Genomic DNA, 20731 nt, shown 5'->3' on the forward strand with positions numbered 1-20731 from the left:
GCTTGAGACGGTCGAACGACGCCTGGGGTGCATGCCCCCAGGCCCAGCGCTCGTCCTTCCTGAGCAATCGCGTTAACGGCGCAAGCTGCGAGCTGAGCCCGCGCACGAATCTTTGGTAATACTGTGCCATACCAATGAATGAGCGCAGCTGCGTCTTGTCTCGAGGCGGTGGCATGTGCTGTATTGCCTCCACCTTCTGAAGGCCTTTCAACAGCCCCTCCGGCGTGATGATGTGCCCGAGGTATTCCCAGCGCTGCTTGAAGAACGCGCACTTGTCCCTCTTGAAGCGCAGGCCGCACGCTTCGTCAGTGCTTCGTCAGCACTTGGGCAATGTTCGCAAGGTGCTCGTCTGCCGTTATCCCCGCAATGAGCACATCATCCAGGTACGTTTGAGCGGGCAGGCCAATGCAAACCTGATCCATGGCTTTCTGCCACAAGGCCGGGGCCGAAGCAATCCCAAAACAGTCGGGTATATCGATAGTCCTTGACACGTGTTGATTGTCAAAAGGTCGCTACTCCCGGGATCCATCGCCAGCTGAAAATATGCATCACGCAGGTCAAGCTTCGTGAAGTATTGACTCCCTGCTCACCGTGCATATGTCTCATCGATTGACGGCAGCGGATACTGCTCCACGCTGAGCCCCGGGTTAATCGTGGACTTGAAGTCCCCGCATAATCGGACGTCTCCATTCCGTTTCAGCACCGTGACGACCGGGGTGGCCCAATCTGAGTACGACACCCGTTTGACCACTCCACAGGCCTCCAGCCTATCCAGTTCACCCTTGACCTTGTCCCGCAGGACATACGGCACCGGTCGTGGTTTACACAAACGAGGAACCACCCCCTCCTTCAGGAAAAGCTTTGCCTGCACGTCCTTGAGTTTCCCAAGGTCGTCGCAAAACAAACCTTGATGTCTTTGAAGAATCTTCTCCAACTGATCCTCCCATCGGCTCGGCATGGGTTGCACAAGGTGAACGGCGGCCCAGTCTAGCCTGATGCGGGTCAGCCAGTCCCGGCCTAGGAGAGACGGCCCACTCCCCCGCACCACGTACAACGGAAGCGCGGCGACCTGGCCTTGGTAGACTACAGACATGTCTGCCATCCCGACTGGCGTTATCTTCTCGCGGGTGAACGTGTACAGCGTGAGGTTTGACCTGATAAGCTTCAGGCCGTTGAGTCTACGCACGGTCTGTTCACCTATGATCGACACATCCGCACCCGTATCAACCTGAAATGTGATCGGCGTTTTGTTCACTTCGATTTCCACCGTCATCCGTGGTGTCGCCGCAGGACCAATTGAAAACAGGCTCATCATCGGCTGCAGGTTCCGCCCCGGGTCGCCGTGGTCGCCTCGCACATCGCCGTCCAAGACCTTAACGGTGGCCAACGCCCCTCGGCACACACGTTTCAGATGACCCACCTTGTGACAATTAAAAAACACATGGTGTTTTTATATGGGCACACCCGCCGCAGGTGTCGACCTCCGCATCCCAAACACGTCCGCGGGGTCACCTCGCCGCTCGTGCCGCCGCGTTGCGACGTCTGGCCCCGGCCCGCACCGAAGGTCGCGCGTGCGTTCCGGGATACTCGCGACACCGCGTGGACCCCCGGGCCATCTGGCATGCTGCGGCCGGCGATGGTCCGAACATCTCCGAGAGTCTGCTCGACAGCTGTAGTGGTGCCGACTGTCGAGCTGAATGTAACGGCTTCACCCCTCAGCCGTAGAATCGCCGAAACCATTTTTGCATCTTGTAATCCGGAAATAAATCTATTGAGTCGAGCTGGACGGTCCTCTGCCGTGAACCTGCGGGCCACGGACGAATGCTTCACTCGCACCATGAAATCCGTGACGCGCTCCTCCGTACCTTTTGCGAGGTGATCGAACTGGTATCGAGCCAGCTGTAATGACTTCTTCGGCGCCATGTGTGCTTTCATCTTCTGCACAATGCCCTGAAACGATAGCGTGTCCCCACTGGGCTTGTCCGGCGCCACCAAATCACTCAGTCGATAATGTTCCGTCGATAGCGAGGTGAGCAAGATTGACTTTTGCTTGCTCTCGTTGACCACGTCATTCGCGTGGAAATAGCACCCCAATTGTTCCGAAAACGATTCAAAATCGTCCCCGACGAAAACGGGCACCTCCGTGCGCCATGACCCGGTCATCAACCATCCTCGTCGCCAACTCTAGTGTCCGAGGTGCAGAAAGACGCGGGAGTGAGGTAGCGACTCCGGTTTATTGCCCGTTCGGATGCACACTACAACAACCCCTAGCGGGCGAGTCATGATATATGAAGCCTAACCACGTGATACAGCACACGAAGCCAAGCCGGGAGCGGCGGTGCCGTGCTTCGAAGCCATTCCGGGAGCGGCGGCGCCGTGCTTCGAAGCCAAGCTGGGAGCGGCGGCGCCGTGCTTTGAAGCCAAAGGACCTAACCGATGTTAAAAAGAAAAGAAAAAATAAAAAAAAAGATCAACCAGACCAGTGAATCGTGAAAATTAACAATTCATAAACAACAGTGTTTATAACTGTGGTGTTTCTAAGACTGTAATACACAAAGTAATTTCAAGAAAACTGAAAACAATTGGCTACATGCTTGCTTTTAAAGCCAAAAAAAAAAAACATCCGGCATAACATTGAAGAAGAGACTGCCTCGCAACACTAACACTGTCAAGAGTATGGTATTGTTGCGAATTCGCGCCCGCCGGCGTGCGATCGGCCGCTCGACCCGAATGGCGGCCGCTCGCCCACCGGACGGACAATTCAGTCGTGACCCTCTCGGACCAATGCCGGGAGCTAGTCACGGGTGGGGGTTTAACCTCACCACGATCGTGCCAATTGCCCACCCGCGCAGGATAGAGTCGCTCGCCAAATTCGATCTACCTAAGTACCCGCGCGGATGGTCGACCGGGCTATCGCACCTCGCCGCAGGCCGACTCCGGACACGAACTGCTTAAGCGGTCCGTTTCGTGCTATCGGGATAACCGAGCGGTGTTATCGTCGGCCTCGACGGTTCCGATTAATTATCGGGCGTTTTAAGCCCACTACGAACCCTTTTACGTGAAGCAGGATGGAAGGTCAATAAAGAAAAGACGAAGCGAAACGGCAAAACAGTTCACACAATGCACATTTATTACGTGACACACAGAAAGCACACATATACAGCCAAACAGTGAGAATACACCTATATCAGGAAAACAAAAGAAACAACGACGCAGAGTTACAACCGAATACTCGTACACACGGCAACACTTACACAGTTCTACTTTACAAGACACGGCGCCAACCCACATCTACTCAAAAGCAAAGGAAAGAAGCCACCCTCATAGACAAGTGGGCAGACGGGCCTGCAGGCCAATATGTGCGCGGGACCTGAAGGAGCGGCCAGGTCCGCGAGACCGGGTGAGTCCTACCCGCATCCTCATGACGCGTTGGCGGACGAGCCGCAGACTTGGCCGCGTGGCTGTGCCCCGACTCCGTGCTCCTTCGCGGGTTTCGTTGGCACGACGTTTGGAGTGGGGTGGGAATGGGGCCTTTGTTGCACCATCTCAGCGCGGGGGAAAAGGGGGAATTGTTGATGCTCTGGGGGAGGGAGAATGGCTGGCTTGGGTCCCGCGACGAGCGATCTCCCACCGCGACCTCGTCGCCGACCGCCGTCCTTCTCGCCTCGGACCCGAGCTCCTTGGCCGCTTCCCCCAACTCTCCTCAGCCGACTGCAGAACCCAACTCGATGCCTTTGCCACCCGACTCCACTCTCTGCCACACTCTGCCACTGCTACACTCCGCCCGATGACTCTCTTACTAAAACTCTCGCTCTCTGCCACCAAAACTGACTCTGCCTCTATTCGCCTGGTGTTTGGCGTTTTATCGGCTGGCAGGAGAAACAATATGCAAATTTCCGGATCAGGATGAGCTCGGGGGCGGAGCCACGCTCGCCCATTGGATGGAGGAAAAGTGGGCGTGAACCTCCCCTGATCCTAGAACTTGCATATTTCGATTTCACACGGACACGCCTGGAGGTGGGGCCAAGCCGCTCCACGCTTGCTGATTGGACGGATCAGAAGTGGGCGTGTCGCATTCTTGATCCGAATTCTCCCTCGGAAAGGCCGCTATTTGCACTCGCGGCTTGGTGCGTATCGCTTGAACGAGCCCAAGACAGCCCGACACTCAGTGTTCACAGGTGGTGCGGGAATGGCCATAGAAGGAGAGGTGAGAGTGTTGGAGGGTTTTTGGTGGTGGTTTGATGGTTATGGCGGTTCAAAATTAAGATAGAACAGAAAAACGCCTAACTCAAAGCGTCGCAGCCCGAATGAATCACATAAATTCCCTCTAAACAACGGGTTTGGGGCTAACTACACATGCACTTAGAGTTATCTCACCTACGGGACCTGAATGGTGGTTTGCAAATTTCCACAGCCGTAACAGTATTATGAGGATAATTATGATCATGGGTTACACAACATTTAATATGGATGCGAAGTTGAAGATGATAAAAATGAAACCGTTAGTTTAGAGTCGAAGCGATTGAGTTTGGAGTCTAAGCGACACAAAGCGATTGCTGGAATGGCGAACACAAGGTTAAAACTTTTGAAACTACCAAACCTCTAAAGTTTAGACTTTGGGTAATGCCGCTTTCAGTACATGTTCGGTCATGTACTGGAAGCTTCTAACAAATTGGGACTCGTCTGAAAACATGACAGTTTGCCAAAACTCCAAGGGGTCTGGTGGCCATCTCGTCAGCCCACTTCTTTCTCCTTTAAATGTTGGCTGGTCTAAGAAGAGGTGTTCTCCGAGCTGCTCTCCCATCGTAGCCCAGTTGATGAAGGCACCGCAAGGCAGTTCTTGAGCTAACTTTGACCTCCTCTGCAACATTTGCTGCCTTGCAACGGGGAGTTTTCTCAATGGACCACTTGACGGCTCGAAAACACCTTTCTGAGGGCCCATATCGACCAGAACGAGAAGCTGTGGATTCCTTGCCTTCACTGGTGAATTGCAAAATCACCTGATTGACTGTGGAAAGCGGAATGCCAAGGTTCTGAGCTATCTGATGCTGGCTGACTCCAGCTTCCGATTGGCCAACAATTCGTCCTCGTTGAAAATAGGAAAGCTTGTGTGCTCTTTGGTTTCGAGGCATAGTTAATTGTCGTACAAGACCCAGGAACTCGTTTCTGCGAAGAAATAGTCGAATATTAGTACAAATCACTATGTAAAACTGCGTTATACTTATACAGATGAAATGAAGAAGTTTGATGTGTCTCTTTACTTCTGTCATGTCTCCGTACATACTTGTACCCCCAGAAATGAACATCCTGCAGTTGATTGAACAGCCTTTGAATAAGTATATATATATATATATATATATATATATACACACACTAATGACACTTGATTCTAAAACTTTTTGCAATTCCTGTTTTCGTTCGCACAACACTTCTTTTATAATGATTTCACAGCCTAGTGATGGGAAATAATGCTTCAACTGTTCGAGCATTAACCCATGGGTCCCCATCATACAGGTAGTGGACAAAACAAACAAACATTGGAAACGCCAATGTGAAGTTACTTAAACATGTGTTGGGCCACCACTTGCGGCCAGTACGGCCTGTTTGCGTCATGGCATAAAGTCCACCAGCGTCTGGAATTCTGCAGGAGGGATGCGGCACCATTCTTCCACGAGAAAGTCGATCAACTCGCACCTGTTTGATGGAAGCGGAAAACGCTATCTCAGGCGTCGTTCTGGAATAAATGAATAAATTCTCGATTGGGTTCAGATCTGTTGACTGAGATTTCCATGACGTATGGATGACATCGGTGTCAACAAACCATTGGGCGACCACACGTGCTCTGTGGATGGGGGCATTGATGGTAGGAGTTGGGGGGGGGGGAGGTGGCGGGAGGTGTCTCTTGCATCCATGCTAGTGATAAGTATAGGCAACCAGTCCTGTGCAGCATTTTTATGCATGACCCTAAGTATGCTGGGATGTTATTTGCTTAACACATGGGTCACACCTGTGTGAAGCTGCTGCTCGGTGTCGTTTAACCTCTTTTTTTTATCTTGCCAAAACGAAGTTTTTGCAAGATATGTTAGTCAGTTTGTATGTTTTTTTTTTGTGTTTTTTTTTTGTCTGTAATCACGTATAAAAAAATTCTGCAGAGCAGTTATCATTGGAAATGTTTGTAACTTCGCATATCAGAGGCCTATAGAGGTCCCTTTCAGCGCATAAAATTTTGAAGGTCAAGGTCACTTTGTCGCAAATCAGGGGAGTCGACGAAACCCTTATTTTTTGAGTAATTTTGATCGGATCGTCTTCAAACTTCATGGGAATATAGTTCATGGTCTGGCGCTCAGCTGATTAATTTTTGGTGGCGATTGGCCTTCACCTTCATATGTTTTTTTATTTTTATTTTTTATTTTTTGTTGTCTGTAATCACATATAAATCACTCTGCAGAGCGCAGTTATCATTGGAAATTTTTGTAACTTCGCATATCAGAGGCCTATAGAGGTCCCTTTCAGCGCATAAAATTTTGAAAGTCAAGGTCACTTTGTCGCAAATCAGGGGAGTCGATGAAACCCTTATTTTTTGAGTAATTTTAATCGAATCGTCTCCAAACTTTATGGGAATGTAGTATATGGTCTGGCGCTCAGCTGATTAGTTTTTGGTGGCGATTGGCCTTGACCTTCATGGTTAGCACCTGAGGTCAAACATATTTGACCCCAAGGTCAAATTTTCAAGTTTTAGGAACCATATCATGTAGTACCTCTGAGTGCTTTCTAGATATGTCAAGCTTGAGACATTATGACGTCATTTGGTGACGTTATGAGGCAAACGCATATTTTTCATGGTTACTCTGTGCTTCACCAAAAAGCTCTAATTTGGTCTCATCTGTCCACAGGACATTCTCCCAGAAGGATTTTGTCTTGTTCAGGTGTGTTTTGGCAAACTCCAGTCGGGCTTTCTTATGTCTCTCTCAGCAGTGGGGTCCTCCAGGGTCTCCTACCATCGAACCATCCGGCATAACATTGAGTTGGTGACGGATGGTGCGAGTTGAAACTGTCATACCTTGTGTCTGAAGGTCAGCTTGAATCTGTTTGGCAGTTGATGGAGGTGCTTTCTCCACTATTCTAACAATCCTTTGCTGCAATCTTTGATCAAGTTTTCCGTTGCGGCCACGTCGAGGGAGGTTGGCTCCAGTGCCATGGGCCTTAAACTTCCTGATAACATTGTGTATGGTGGATAGAGGTGATGTGGATTTTTTAAACCCACTTTGTTGTGATCGTTGTCCTCCTGAAGGATTCTAATTGGTCGATTGTGGAATCCTATTTGACTTCAGACAGAGTTTAACGTTTGTCCGTTTTGATTATAAAACCCAACAAAAAAAACCCTATCGACACTGATAAAACTGATGTCCACACAAGTCCTTCCTTGTGAAACAATTTATTTCCTAATTATACACCATACACTTCTCACCTTTGTACAATGAACTTAAGAATCCCCATTTGATTGCAATATTATTCTTACTTTAGTTAACAGTTCGACCAACCCGATTCAATTCACTTCTACATTACATCAGAGAGTTTTATTCTAACTTGGTACTTGGTCAGTTCCAAGGAGTACGAGCCACTGAGAAACTATACTTCCTCACGTGCTCGTACCCAGAAAATGTGTCTTTCAAAACATTTTATACTTCCATGAGAGAGAGGTTGGGGGATATTCACCCAGACTGTAGACGTGTCCTTTAGACAAAAAGTCACTTCGTACATTTTCTAAGCAAAGGTTCATTTATCAGCTCGGTCACTCTGCTCCAGAACAACACATTTCTTATCATTTAGGGCAAAAGTCTTTTGGCCAGAAATGACAGCCAATTCAATTTGCAGCATAAAAGTTACATTTCTGAAACTCCATTTGTTACAATTTAAAATACATTAATATAAATTTTTCCCCCACAGAGGAACATCAAGGTCTCTGAAGATGGACTTGCAGCTTTGAGATTGTCCTTGTTTGGCTACAATCATGTGTCTGACCTCCTCAGACAATTCTCTGGTTTTCTTTCTTGTCTCCATGCTCATTGTGGTACACACAGTGACACAAAACAGCAGAATGACTCCTTTTCTCTATTCAAGCTAGATGAATGAGTGATTTTTATATTGCAGGCACCTCAACTCACGACAGGAGAGTTTAGTTCCAAATTAAAAGAGAATCACCTGCTTGAAATGTAATTATTTCTAACAACTTCTAAAAGGTGCCAATAATATTGTCCGGGCCATTTTAGGATTGGTTTGTGGAAGAAGCTGAGGTTTAGTAAAAAAAAAAAAATTTGTTCCACTGCAAACCAAAGAAATACATGTGTGGATACGAAAATATTTTTTAATTTCAACAATTTTCTGGAAGAAATGGTGCATTATTTGAAAAAAGTGCAAGGGTGCCAATGTTTTTGGCCATGACAGTGTTGTGGAATTTGTTGTCTTAACCGACTCGGTGTAAATACTATTACTCAATTTGCAATACACAAATTAATCCACTGTCCACAAAGAAAAGTGCATTTGATCAAAGAACATTTATTGCATGGTACCACAGAGTCCAAAACACTGAGATGTAAACATCCACAATGATTTGCACTAAACTCAGCTTCCATTTCCTGATATATATATATATATATATATATATATATATATATATATATATATATATATATATATATATATATATATATATTTATATATATATATATATATATATATATATATATATATATATATATATATATATATATATATATATATAGATATATATATATAGATATATATATATAGATATATATATATAGATATATATATATAGATATATATATATAGATATATATATATAGATATATATATATAGATATATATATATAGATATATATATATAGATATATATATATAGATATATATATATAGATATATATATATAGATATATATATATAGATATATATATATATATATATATATATAGATATATATATAGATATATATATAGATATATATATATATAGATATATATATATATATATATATAGATATATAGATATATAGATATATATATATAGATATATAGATATATAGATATATATATATATATATATATATATATATATATATATATATATATATATATATATATATATATATATATACTTTGGTAGGAGTGGAGGGGTCTGGGAGAACAAAGAGAGAGCATGATGAGCAACAGCTGGCCTTGGTGAGATTGCTTTCACACGAGAGGCATTTTACTGGTCAAACAAAATACTAAAAGCAGACGGCGAAGCAGGGTGGGGGAGAACATTAAGTTATAGTGTTATGGTGCCGGGTTTGGTGGCGAGGACCACCGCTCGACGGAGCAGTTGAGCCGTCTCCCACCGAACACTGGAATTGAAAGGTCGTCACCCCCGATAACTCCGGAGTCGACGGGTCACTTAAAGGACCGTGGTCACCAATATTTTGACAGTGTGAGGGAGGGTCCACTTGTCTATTCCAATTTACCTAAGTACTCACGCCATCTAACTACCGGGGAAACCACACCCTCGGCTGGCTTTGTCCGAACCGAGTTGCTGTTACTGACTCGGATCCGGCGTAACCGAGCAGAAATTACCAAAGCCCTGCCGGCCCAAATGACAACTTACGGCACAAACGGCCTCCCTAACTCTCCATTCCGCACCGTGCTGGGTCAATGGTTGAAACAACAGGCAACAAACTGCAACATTTAACGGATTTTTTTTACAATAATTGGGAAGTGAGACACAGAGCAGACATTCCGAATATACAGGCTTTGTACAATGGGCAATCAACACATACAATATCTACTTATAGGGCAGCACCACCAAAGACGCACACACACACCAAAAGAAAATGGACCCGGATTATCTTTATTTCGACCCTCGCAGCCAAGGGGATAGACAGGCTGGAGGTCAGAGTTTGGTTGGTACCTGGTCGCGTCGTGCGGTTTGGCCGCAACTGCAGGTGTGAAACTCGGGGTTGTCGGCGAGCCCAGACACGGTATAGCAGGGTTTAGGCAGGGGCCAGGGTCGCTCCTCACAGAGGGCCAGCGGAGATTCCTGGCTCGGACTCCAGGTTATTGCTCGACAAAATGAGAGATGGAAGTCGACAGCTGTGGAATAGTCAGAGGACCAGCTTGAGACACGGCAACGACGACCACCAATGACGCACACATAGAGCAATGGCGACCCCTTTCTTCTCCGACAATTCCATCCCAACTCCAGCGAACACAAAGGGAAGCCTGGCGATTCTTATCCCTCCCCCGGGTGGGGTGGGGTGATCGGTCCTTTGAGGTAATCTATGCCCTGATTGGACAGGGTTTCGTGGGGTGATATCTGTCCCCCTCTGATTGGACAGGGGGAAAACCCTGCCTTTCTGGGGTGGTCGGCGCTCTGAGGTAATCTTTGCCCTGATTGGACAGGGGTTCGTGGGGTGATGTGCTGGCCGTCTGATTGGACAGGGGGGAACCCCCTCCTTTCCTGGGCAGAGTCAGTGTTCTGAGGTGAGGAAACCTCTGCCCACGTCCGTGGTCGAACGCAGGTGGGCAATGGCGTCGATTGTGCGATGAAGTGAAGGATTGATTTGTTGGCGTTGGGTATTGCAAAAATCTAACTAGAAAGAAACTTCACAGCGCACACATGTAATTCCCTTTAGACATAGGGAGGAATCTAACTATACACATACTTATTGAAATAACTAAGCTTTGGGACTGCTGTCTGTTTGTGTGCAAATAGCTTCCAGATTCGTAACAATAGGTCCTAGTAAGAATGTGATTATATACTTTTTTGAATATAAGGAATTGAGTATATAAAAAGGCACTGAGTACATGGGTAAAAAAAAAACCAGTGAGTTCAGTAAAAGAAAAGGCAACTTGTTTAAAAAGGAATATTCCCTTTAACAGTATGTCACATTGGAGTTGAGTTTTTTTTCCTTTGATGAAGATGACTAAGATTGATTAATCCCTGCAGCCTGAATTGCATTTCCTTCACAAATTTTGTCATTCCACATTGTGTTTGAGGTGCAGAGGATCCAGGAGACCGTGTTTGAGGTGCAGAGGATCTACGAGACCTCGACTGCACTGCAATGGCTCATGACCTTGATGAGCTTGCACAACAGATTGTGGAACAGCACGTTACTGAGGTTAGCTTTGGTTCCTCCATTATCTGCACTTGTCTTCATCTCTTTGCTTCTTCTTGTACTCTATTATCCAGCAATGTCCCAAAATAGAGATTTTTTTTTCTTCCAAGTGTAGGTGTAAGCAGAGCCAGCAAGATAGCTGAGAGGTAGGCACACTCGCCTCTGAGCTGTTGAGCCTCGGTTTGAATTTTGACCCTGCTTTAAACCGTCTTCCTGGTGTTTCACAGGCAGGATGAGGCATTCATATACCACACAGAAGGACATTAAGCTGAAGGAGTGTCTGACAGCATTGGTTGTTGATGGAGGTCAATTATCTCACGGAGCTTTTCACGAAGAGCAGGCGAGTATCGCCGGCACCCTGACCATCTTGCAAATTCTTGTCCTGACTGCTGGGAAGAAAATGGCAAACCACCCTAACCTAACCTTTTCTCAAGAACAGTCTTGGCAGCACCAATGCTCTGTCATGTGTATGGTACATTTCATTGATTATTGAAGTACCAGCAACACACTAGTGAACATTGATGGCCAGCCCTCTGAGAGCGCTGAAATAGTGGCTTTTCAAATGTGTGCAACCAGCATTTTGTTTCACGGCTAAACTTTAACTTTTTACTACTCCTATCCATGAGACAGATAGATTTTATATTGAATCTGTCCCATCGACCATTGTACCTGCACAACTGTTTCTGGCACTAATTTAATTGAGACCAGAACTAGCTATTATGAGTCCCCACAAAGCCAACCTTACTAAACCAGATCTTCGCACACTTATTGGTCGGTCTCATGAAAATTAACATTTAATAAATAACAAAACCTACAATGCTTACTGAATCATGTTTCTTAGACTCAAATACGCAAAGTAACTTGAAGAAGAAAAAAAAAACACCACTGATTGCAAAAACTACCTATGAGTCACGAATATGCTTTAAAATCGTAATGAGTGATTTATTACTCTTATGCTGAATTTTCAGAACTCCAATAAGTTGGACAGTATTTCTTTTGGTTGTTGTCCAATATATTTGTCTCCCAGATTTATTGCTCAGTGGAAAGACATGTTTATTTCCCCTTCTCTGGATGAGACGTCGTCCCATCGTGTATCATGTAAACTTGTGACCTTGTTTTGGTGGCATGACAAGTGAATGTAGCAGTTCTCATGCTTTGAGCACATGAGATGATGCTATAATATTTACCTCCACCACCAAAGGTGGAGTGTGAGTGTGCTTGCCCCTGTCATTCTGGAGGAATCATCAAACCCTCATATCTCTTTCCATAGTCAGCCAGAAGAAGTGGTTCAATCTCTTTAACTTCTTGGTCTTTGTCTGTCATGACCTTTCCTGGGTCAAGTACATGTCAAAGCTAACCGCAGATTGGGCATCCTCTGTCAATCCAAGTCTTTCATTGGAAAAATCAGAACTCGGACAACAAGGCCTTTGTTCATAGCTCAATGGAGTACATACTGCTATCTGCTGGTGCCCAAGTATCACAGTATCTCCTGTATTCTTTGGAATCTAAAGCTTTCAAAATTAATTTAATCTCCTGTGATGAGGTCAAAGCGCACATCATGGTCTGTTCCTTTCACATCGCAAGGTAGGTTGGTGGTCTCTCTCTTTTTTACTCTCCATTTTCTGATGTTGCTTCCTCTGCTGTCTATGTCTGACCCTCCCTATCTATTCCAGGATGCACGTGTTCTTCCAATACCCCCTTCCTGGTTAAACTCCAGGCTGTCTGTCCACCTCAACTCTTTTTTTATTCTTCGCTTTTCTCGTTTATGGAATCACTTTCCAGAGACTGTTCTGTCTCACTCTTCCCTCCATGACTTCAAGCAAGCTGTGCACTGCTAGCTCTTGTCATCCCAAATTCTGACCAATGATCTTTATCCCCATGAACCTTTCCAAAGCCAACTATCTTACTTGCTGATTTGTATTTTGCCACTCCCCCCCCCCTCACCCCAACCCAGATCCTCTCTTTTGTCTTTTCCTGGTCATTCATTTACTTGCTGTTTGTCCCACTGTCAGGTCTACCATTCTCTTCTGTTAACCTCGCTCCTGTAAAGAGAAAAGGAAAAAAAAAATAAAAAAAAATAACAAGAGTAGCCCACTTTTTTCACCGTTCCCAACAGCCTCTCCAACAGTTTGTCGTCTGGCTGGGAACCCAGATTCAATGGCATGGGAGGCTTGCGTCTATACTATACGATGGATAATTTTTAGTGAAATGCAAGGTGTCAACAAATTACCGTTACAAACTCAAACCATAATAAAAAAAACCCAAGGACAAATGTGTCCAAGAGCCGCGTCCTAAATGTTTTGTCTTCACCAGAAGAAGAAGAAGAAGAACGCGGAGCTCTCTTCGAGCCAGCGTTTGCAACGCGACGCTGCTATAAAGAATGAAATAGGATACAGGACTTATTGGGGTATTTTTGGTTACCAGAAACTTTGTGCTTTTTATATCCGGATTTTTGTTGTTGAGATGTGGCTTCTTGATGAAAATATTTTCAAAACTAGAATGGCACCAGTCGAGTGCATACCTCTGCCAGGCTAAACAGTTTGCTTTGTGTCGCACTGATCGGCCAATAATATAGAGACAGTCTGAAGAATACTTGGATCAAAGAACTTCAGATATAAATGGCTTGTTCTTGTCACTTACCCAACTCATCCACCAAGTTTCATCCAAATCCTTCCACAACTGTTTGAGATATCGTGTTTATATATTGTCGTATGCCCTTTTACTCATTGGTGAAGAATCACTTGTAAAATTTAAAAATACTCGTATCCGGATCAAGATTTGGATCTTCACCAAAATCAAATCGATTCGTCCTTGAGCAGGATATCTCAAAAAGTTGTGGACGAATATGGATTAAATTTTGTGGACAGGTTGGGTGTTTGACAAGGACGAACTGATTACGGTGGAGATCCAGATCCGGATCCAACTACAATAATATTTTAAGTGATTCTTCACCATTGAGAGATAGGGCCAAAAATGATATGTAGCACGATATCTCAAAAAGTTGTGGACGGATTCGGACGAAACTTGGTGGACACGTTGGTTGTGTGACAAGGAAGAATTGATTCGATTTTGGTGAAGATCTGAATCTGGATCTGGATCCGAGATTTATTTAATTTTTACAGTGATTCTTCACCATTGAGAGAGAGCCTGGTGTTGGCTCAGTGGTTAGGGTGGCGGCTTGGGATCTGAGGGTCCTGAGTTCAAGCCCCGTTGGCCACTGAATTAATACACCAGGTGGTTGACTCAGCCTGTCATCCTTCCGAGGTCGGCGAAATGAGTACCAGTTCCAGTGTGTTTACTGGTAGAGGGGCACTGCATCAGCGACACAGTCTTGCCTCAAGAAATGATAGCTACCCCGGCAGCTAAGCTGCCATATGACCACACCACCATTGAGAGAGGGACAAAAAACGATGTTTATTCTGATATTTCAAAAATGTATTGGGCCCAATATGTTCCCGTGGATCAGGCATTGTGTGGCGGAGGTATTCGTTCTACTGGGTGCCCTTGTAGTCTTTGGTTTGTAAAGAATGAAAGAAGCCTTTGATTAAATTTGCTGAACCAACGGACAGATTCTCGATGGACGAAGTGAGCTGAGGCATAGTAGGAATCGATTGAAGAAATTTGGAACTGTTATAGGCAGGTAATCGGCTCTGTAGAATTTCGGGTTCAGAAGGAAGGAATCGATTCTTACTGCAAAATTGATTCTTTCGCCCAAGCCAACTTTGTAGTTTGCATTCATTTTTGGGACATGATGATAAATGGAGTATACATACTATACATATGTACATACACTCGTGGCCAAAACTTTTAGAACACCCCCATTTTTCAGTTTTTACTGAAATTTAAGCAGTTCAAGTCCAGTGAATAACCTCAAATGGTACAAAGCTAAGTGGTAAACTGTCAGAGGTTAAAAAAAAGTTTAGGTTACCAAAAACTGAAAAAATAATGTAAATTTCAGAGTTGTTAAAAAAGGCCCTTTTCAGGGAACAAGTAATGGGTTAGCAACTGCAGCTGTTCTGCAGAAATGGAACTAAATTTAGCCATGAAAGTTGATGCAAACAATTCCCACAGGTGTCCCAACTTTTGTTGATTAGTTCCAAACCCTCTGTCTTTATAAAAGCAGTGTTGGAACAGACTATGTTGCTACACTCTCTGAAGCATTATTTGGACAATATTGCTATCATAATGCCAAGAAAAAGACAATTAACAAAGGAAGACAGACAGACCATGATAGCCCTTAAAAGTGGAGGTCTTTCCCTTCGAGAAATTGCAAAGTAAGCCAAGGTGGCAGTGAGTACAGTTTCCTACACCATCAAAAGGCACTTGGAAACTGGAGGAAACTCTGGCAGACCCAAAGCCACAACACAATCAGAAGACAAGTTTCTGAGAGTCATCAGCTTGCGTGATAGACGGCTCACAGGACAGCAGCTTCAAGCACAGCTTAATACTGGTCGACGTAAGGAAGTCTCAGTTTCAACTGTGAAGAAAAGACTTCGAGCTACAGGTTCGACAGGTCGAGTGGCAGTAGGAAAGGCATTGCTAAGATGGCAAAATACGAAAAAGAGGCTTGCCTGGGCCATGAAGCACCGCCAGTGGACTACAGAAAACTGGAAGAAGGTCTTGTGGACCGATGAATCAAAATTTGACATCTTCAGTTCATCACGCAGGATTTTTGTATGCCATCGAGAAGGTGAAAGGGATGGTTCCTCAGTGTGTGACATCAACTGTCAGACATGGAGGAGGATGCGTGATGATCTGGGGCTCTTTTGCTGGATCCAGAGGCAACTTGCACAGAGTGACAAGCACCCTGAACCAAAATGGCTACCACAGCATTTTGCAGTGCCATGCAATACCCTCTGGTCTATGACTAGTTGGTCAGGGGTTCATCCTTCAGCAAGATAACGACCCAAAACATACGTCCAGGCTATGTCAGAACTACCTTAGAAGAAATGGACAAGACGGTAGGCTTCAAATCATGGAATGGCCAGCATAGTCTCCATCCATCCATCCATAGTCTCCATTAAACCCCATTGAGCTGGTTTTGGATGAACTAGACAGAAGAGTGAAAGCAAAGCAACCTACAAGTGCAACACATTTGTGGGAACTTCTGCAACAGTGTTGGGAAGAACCTTCCGAAAAATATTTGATTTCCATTGTCGAAAGAATGCCACAAGTATGTTCGGCTGTTATACCTGCAAAAGGTGGCTACTTTGATGAGTCAAAAATTTAGATGAAATTGTGTTCAACAAAACGATTTCCTGATTTCTTTTTTTTTTACCTGCAATTGTTTATTTGTTCTGTTTTAATTTCAGAGTACATTGAAACATTAAACTGCTTAAATTTCAGTAAAAACTGGAAAAATGGGGGTGTTATAAAACTGTTGACCGGTATAGTAATACTGTAAGGATACATGAATTTCCCAATGCAGAATCCATTTACCATCTGCTGCTGAATCCCTGAATATACTGTTGTGAAAATTAATTACTTTTGCATTTTACCTTCTCCCAACTTTCAGACATGAATATTTAATAACTATTGTATGTACCTGTACTTTATTTTGATTGTTTCCATTGCTGAAGTTTACAGTTTGCTAAACATCATTTTATTAATTTATTATTTCCATTGAAAATTATATCTGTCAAAGCCAAGGAATGTGCAGTATTAGAATTTAAATGTTAAATTTTGGAACAGGAAATCTTTAATATATCTACAACTAATAGTTAGTAGTTTTAATTTTAATCCCCCCCCCCCCCCCAATGATAGTGTAACCATTCCGACTGCTATGAGTTAAATCTCTAATTTGGACTGTTGGTATCTACGAGATTGACAACAAATTTTACATTTACTTTGTGATGAAATACGATGGTGCAGATTGTAACAGAGCAGCAGTCTGGGCAGAAAATCCAAATCGTGACGGCACTCGACTCTGCAGGAGTTGCACCGAAGCAGTTCCTGATGGCAGCACCCGCAGAGAGTGTCAGCGGTGGAAAGCTGTTCTTATCCAATGGCCAAGTGGCATCACAAGGCAAAGTTATTCTGGCTTCACCTGACTCTACCGGTGCTACCCGCCAATTCATCTTAACGTCCGGGCAACAGCGGCTGGAGGTTTGTTGAGTCATTTTGTGACATTTTGTCAAACCTCGAGACTTGAGAGCTTTAACCAGGAGAGATTTTCTTCCAGTAACCTGGTTAAACCTCTGAAATCCAGGCTTGACTGCACACCTCAACTTTTTTATTACTCGCTTGTGCCTTCTAGTCTGTGGAACCACCTTTTCGAGGCTGTTCTTTCCCACTCTTCCCTTTGTAGCTTCAAGCAGGCAGTGCACCCCCCCCCATCCTGACCCATGATATTTATTATCCCCATTAACTCTAACACAGCCCTCTTGCTGGTTTCAATGTTTCTTCTCCTGGTCTGACAGGATGGCCTAGACTCCTAGAAGTATGCACCCGAGCCTCTAAGCTGTCTAGCCTCAGTTTGCATCTCAGCACAGCTATAAACTTTCATGCCAGTGGATGCGTTCGGATTTGCCCAATAGTGTGAAGGGTGCCTTCTCCCAACTGCTGTTTTCACAATCTGGGTGATTAATAAATGTGTGTGCCGTCTTTCATATGGACGTCTAACTGAGCGGCCCATCTGCCAAAATTAGTTGGTGAACGTTAAAGATCCTGCAGTGTCCTTTATGAAGAGTAGGCGAGCTCTCACCAGCACCATGGCCAATTTCCAAATTTCTGCCCTAATGTGAGTCGAATTTCAGGCCGAGCCAGCCAATTTGTGAAAGATTTGATGCAAGCTTCCCTGGCCACCCCACAAGAACGTGGGAATAATTGTGGCCATTAAAGTGTTTTCTCCCCTTTTCTTTTTTATTTTCATTTTTTGCTGGTTTTGTTGTTGCCCTGCTACTCCACTGTCAAGTTAACCTTGCTCTTCTAACAGTTTCACTTTTATAGGAGAAAAATAAAGTTGAATTGAAAACTTGGACAACTTGTGTTACAAATGAAATTCCAACTGTTTTTAAATCAATGTGGTAGCCCACAACTTTTTTTTTTCTTTTGATTCCATATTTGCTTTTAGCTCACCTGGACTTTAGTCTGGTGAACTTATGCGATTGAGCAGTGTCTGGAGGTGAGTGGGTCAGTGAGTCGGTCAGTCCGTAAACAGTTCAGTCATTATCGCTTCAACCAAACACACAATTTTGATGAAACTTGGCCACAAGCTTCACATCTAATGCCTAACGAAGGTGTATTGACCACATCAAAATCTGTACTCATTATGGGGGAGGGGGGGGTTTGTTTCCCCCAAATTTATAAATGAATAAGTATTTGCTCTCTTCTCCAAAATCACACACCCAATTTCGATGAAACTTGACCACAACCTTCATCACCCGTAATATACCAAAGTGTATTGACCGCATCAAAATCTGCACTCATTAAGAGGTATACGGTGGGGGGGGGAGGGGGTTCAACCCCCTTCCCCCCAAATATATTTGCTCTCTTCTCAGAAACTACACACGATTTTGATGAAATGTCACCACAACCTTCATAAGCCGTCATGTACCAAAGCTTGTTCATGACATTAAAAAATTCAGGGTCTAAGGAAGTTTGACTGACTTGCTCCTGATCCGGGTGAGCTTCAGGACAGGTGGTTCTATTTATTTATTTATTTATTTATTTATTTAATTCTAAGCTGAATGCCATCCATCCTTGTGTCATTTTCACAAGTTGATAGAGATTTCTTATGCACACAGATCATCACAGATCCTAATGTAGTGGAGCAGCTCGGGATTCTGCGCAAGGACGACCACAACCAAGGACTGCATGACTCTGGCTTGCTCAAATTACCAATGGAATACTGTGTCGTGTGCGGAGACAAGGCTTCGGGTAGCACGCATCGGCCACTTGCTGTTCTCGCTGCAATGCATATGGCTTCATTTCCTTTCAACACTGCTCCATTGGCGCATCACTTTGCATGATGAAGCTTTCTTTATCCTGGCCTGTGTAATGATCCATCGATTTAATTTACAAAACCATTCAGTTTCACCTTAAGAATGGATATTTAACCTCACTATTTGCAAAATATGATTATAGTTGGCTGGTATTTAATAAATTTCCAATTTGCTTTTATTTTTATGCCTCCGCAGCTGAAAGCCTTCGGCTGCGGAGGGATAAAAATAAAAACGTATTCGAAAATTAAAAAATACCAACCAACTGAGGCATGTTTTCTGGATGTGCATCCGCCCGTTTGTGCGCAGCAGATTTTTGTTGCTGCGATAACTTGTGAAATACTGAAGGGATTCCAACTAAACTTGGCAAAAGTATACATTATATAACTAGCAAATACAACCTGTCACTTCACTGAGAAGAATATGAAGGGGGAGCTAGCAGCAGGAGGAGGAGGGGTGAGGGAAGGTGGGAAGAGTGAGGAAGGGGTGGGTGGGAAGAGCAATTCCTCACCAAACATTGCTATGCACCCCTTTGGGGGGAGGGGGTGTGTGAGCGAAGAGGATGGGGAAGATAGCAGTGGGGAGGTGGAGGGGTTTGGGAGGAGGTGAGGGGAGGGGTTCTCGACTTGTGTTTGGTCGTGGGAATTGTGGAGCAGGGTAGTAGTGCAGTATTGAACAAAATGAGGTACGTCACCGCAGCATGTGGAGACTGCTGGGGAGATGTCCATGGGGGGTGGAAAGGGTAGGGGGTAAGCTTGAGGGGAGTTGATGGGAAGGGAAGGCAGTGTGAGGGGAGGGTGAGGCACCATGAAGGGAGGGGAGGGCAGCATGTGAGGTGGGGGAAGGGAAGGGCAATGAAACTCAACCAAGCAGTAACGTTTTCCTTTTAACTGCCGGGTTCTACTTAATACCAGGCAGGAGCATTTAAAAATGCTAACTGCATGGCAAAGGCTTGCCTGCATACTGTATGCATGCTCACACATGCAGGGACCTTTGTACCCTTCTGGTCAGCTCACTCCGAATCTGATTCATATATGTTACCCAATGGGGAAACAGTTTTAAATTAAAAACTAAACCATCAGTGCTTAACAGTCCCCTGAACACTTTGAACCCTGAGCTCCTTGGACTTTCAGCTCCCCCACCCTGGGCTCCCTGGAGAAAAATCCAGCTGCTCGGGTATATGAACGTTTGAATAGCAGCTGATAAACCAACCGCCAGGGTTCAAAGGGTGAACAGAGGGGGAGGGGTGAGGAACAGAGAGGGGGATAGGGGTGTGCGGAAATGAAATAAAGCTACGAACGCTGGCATCTCCCGGTATTTGTAAGCATTGCAATATATCCAGTGATTCGTAGGTATGATGATCAGGCATTCAATATGATGAGTGACGAAAGTGGAATCAGTTACCTCCACCACCGAAGGTGAAGGAGGTTATGTATTCACCCCTTTCTGTCTTTGTTTGTTTGTGTGCAGGATATCTTAAAAAGTTGTGGACGGATTTGAATGAAACTTTGTGGACAGGTTGGGTGTGTGACGAGGACGAACTGATTAGATTTTGGTGAAGATCTGGATCCGGATCCGACTACTAGAATTTTAAAGTGATTCTTCACCATTGAGAGATTCC

General features: G+C 44.6%; 1 protein-coding gene across 11 annotated transcripts in view; it reads left to right on the forward strand.

The window, feature by feature from the left end:
- The window catches only part of LOC147033197 (nuclear receptor subfamily 2 group C member 2-like), a 141618-nt gene that overhangs the window by 4719 nt on the left and 116168 nt on the right, over positions 1–20731 (forward strand). For 3 of the 11 annotated variants that reach the window (XM_085871329.1, XM_085871328.1, XM_085871331.1), the window contains 3 exons: positions 11058–11173; positions 17042–17275; positions 18916–19051. In XM_085871329.1, the coding sequence (XP_085727455.1) occupies positions 11117–11173; positions 17042–17275; positions 18916–19051 (427 nt within the window). In that variant the 5' untranslated portion in view covers positions 11058–11116. Of the gene's footprint in view, positions 1–11051; positions 11174–11290; positions 11317–11397; positions 11511–17041; positions 17276–18915; positions 19166–20731 lie in introns of those variants that run through there. The other 8 variants (XM_085871332.1, XM_085871325.1, XM_085871327.1 and 5 more) reach the window with 7 other exon arrangements.

This window comes from Eptatretus burgeri, chromosome 2 (assembly GCF_056783735.1).
Source record: "Eptatretus burgeri isolate ZD-2024b chromosome 2, Ebu_testis_v1, whole genome shotgun sequence".
NCBI classification, from domain to species: domain Eukaryota; kingdom Metazoa; phylum Chordata; class Myxini; order Myxiniformes; family Myxinidae; genus Eptatretus; species Eptatretus burgeri.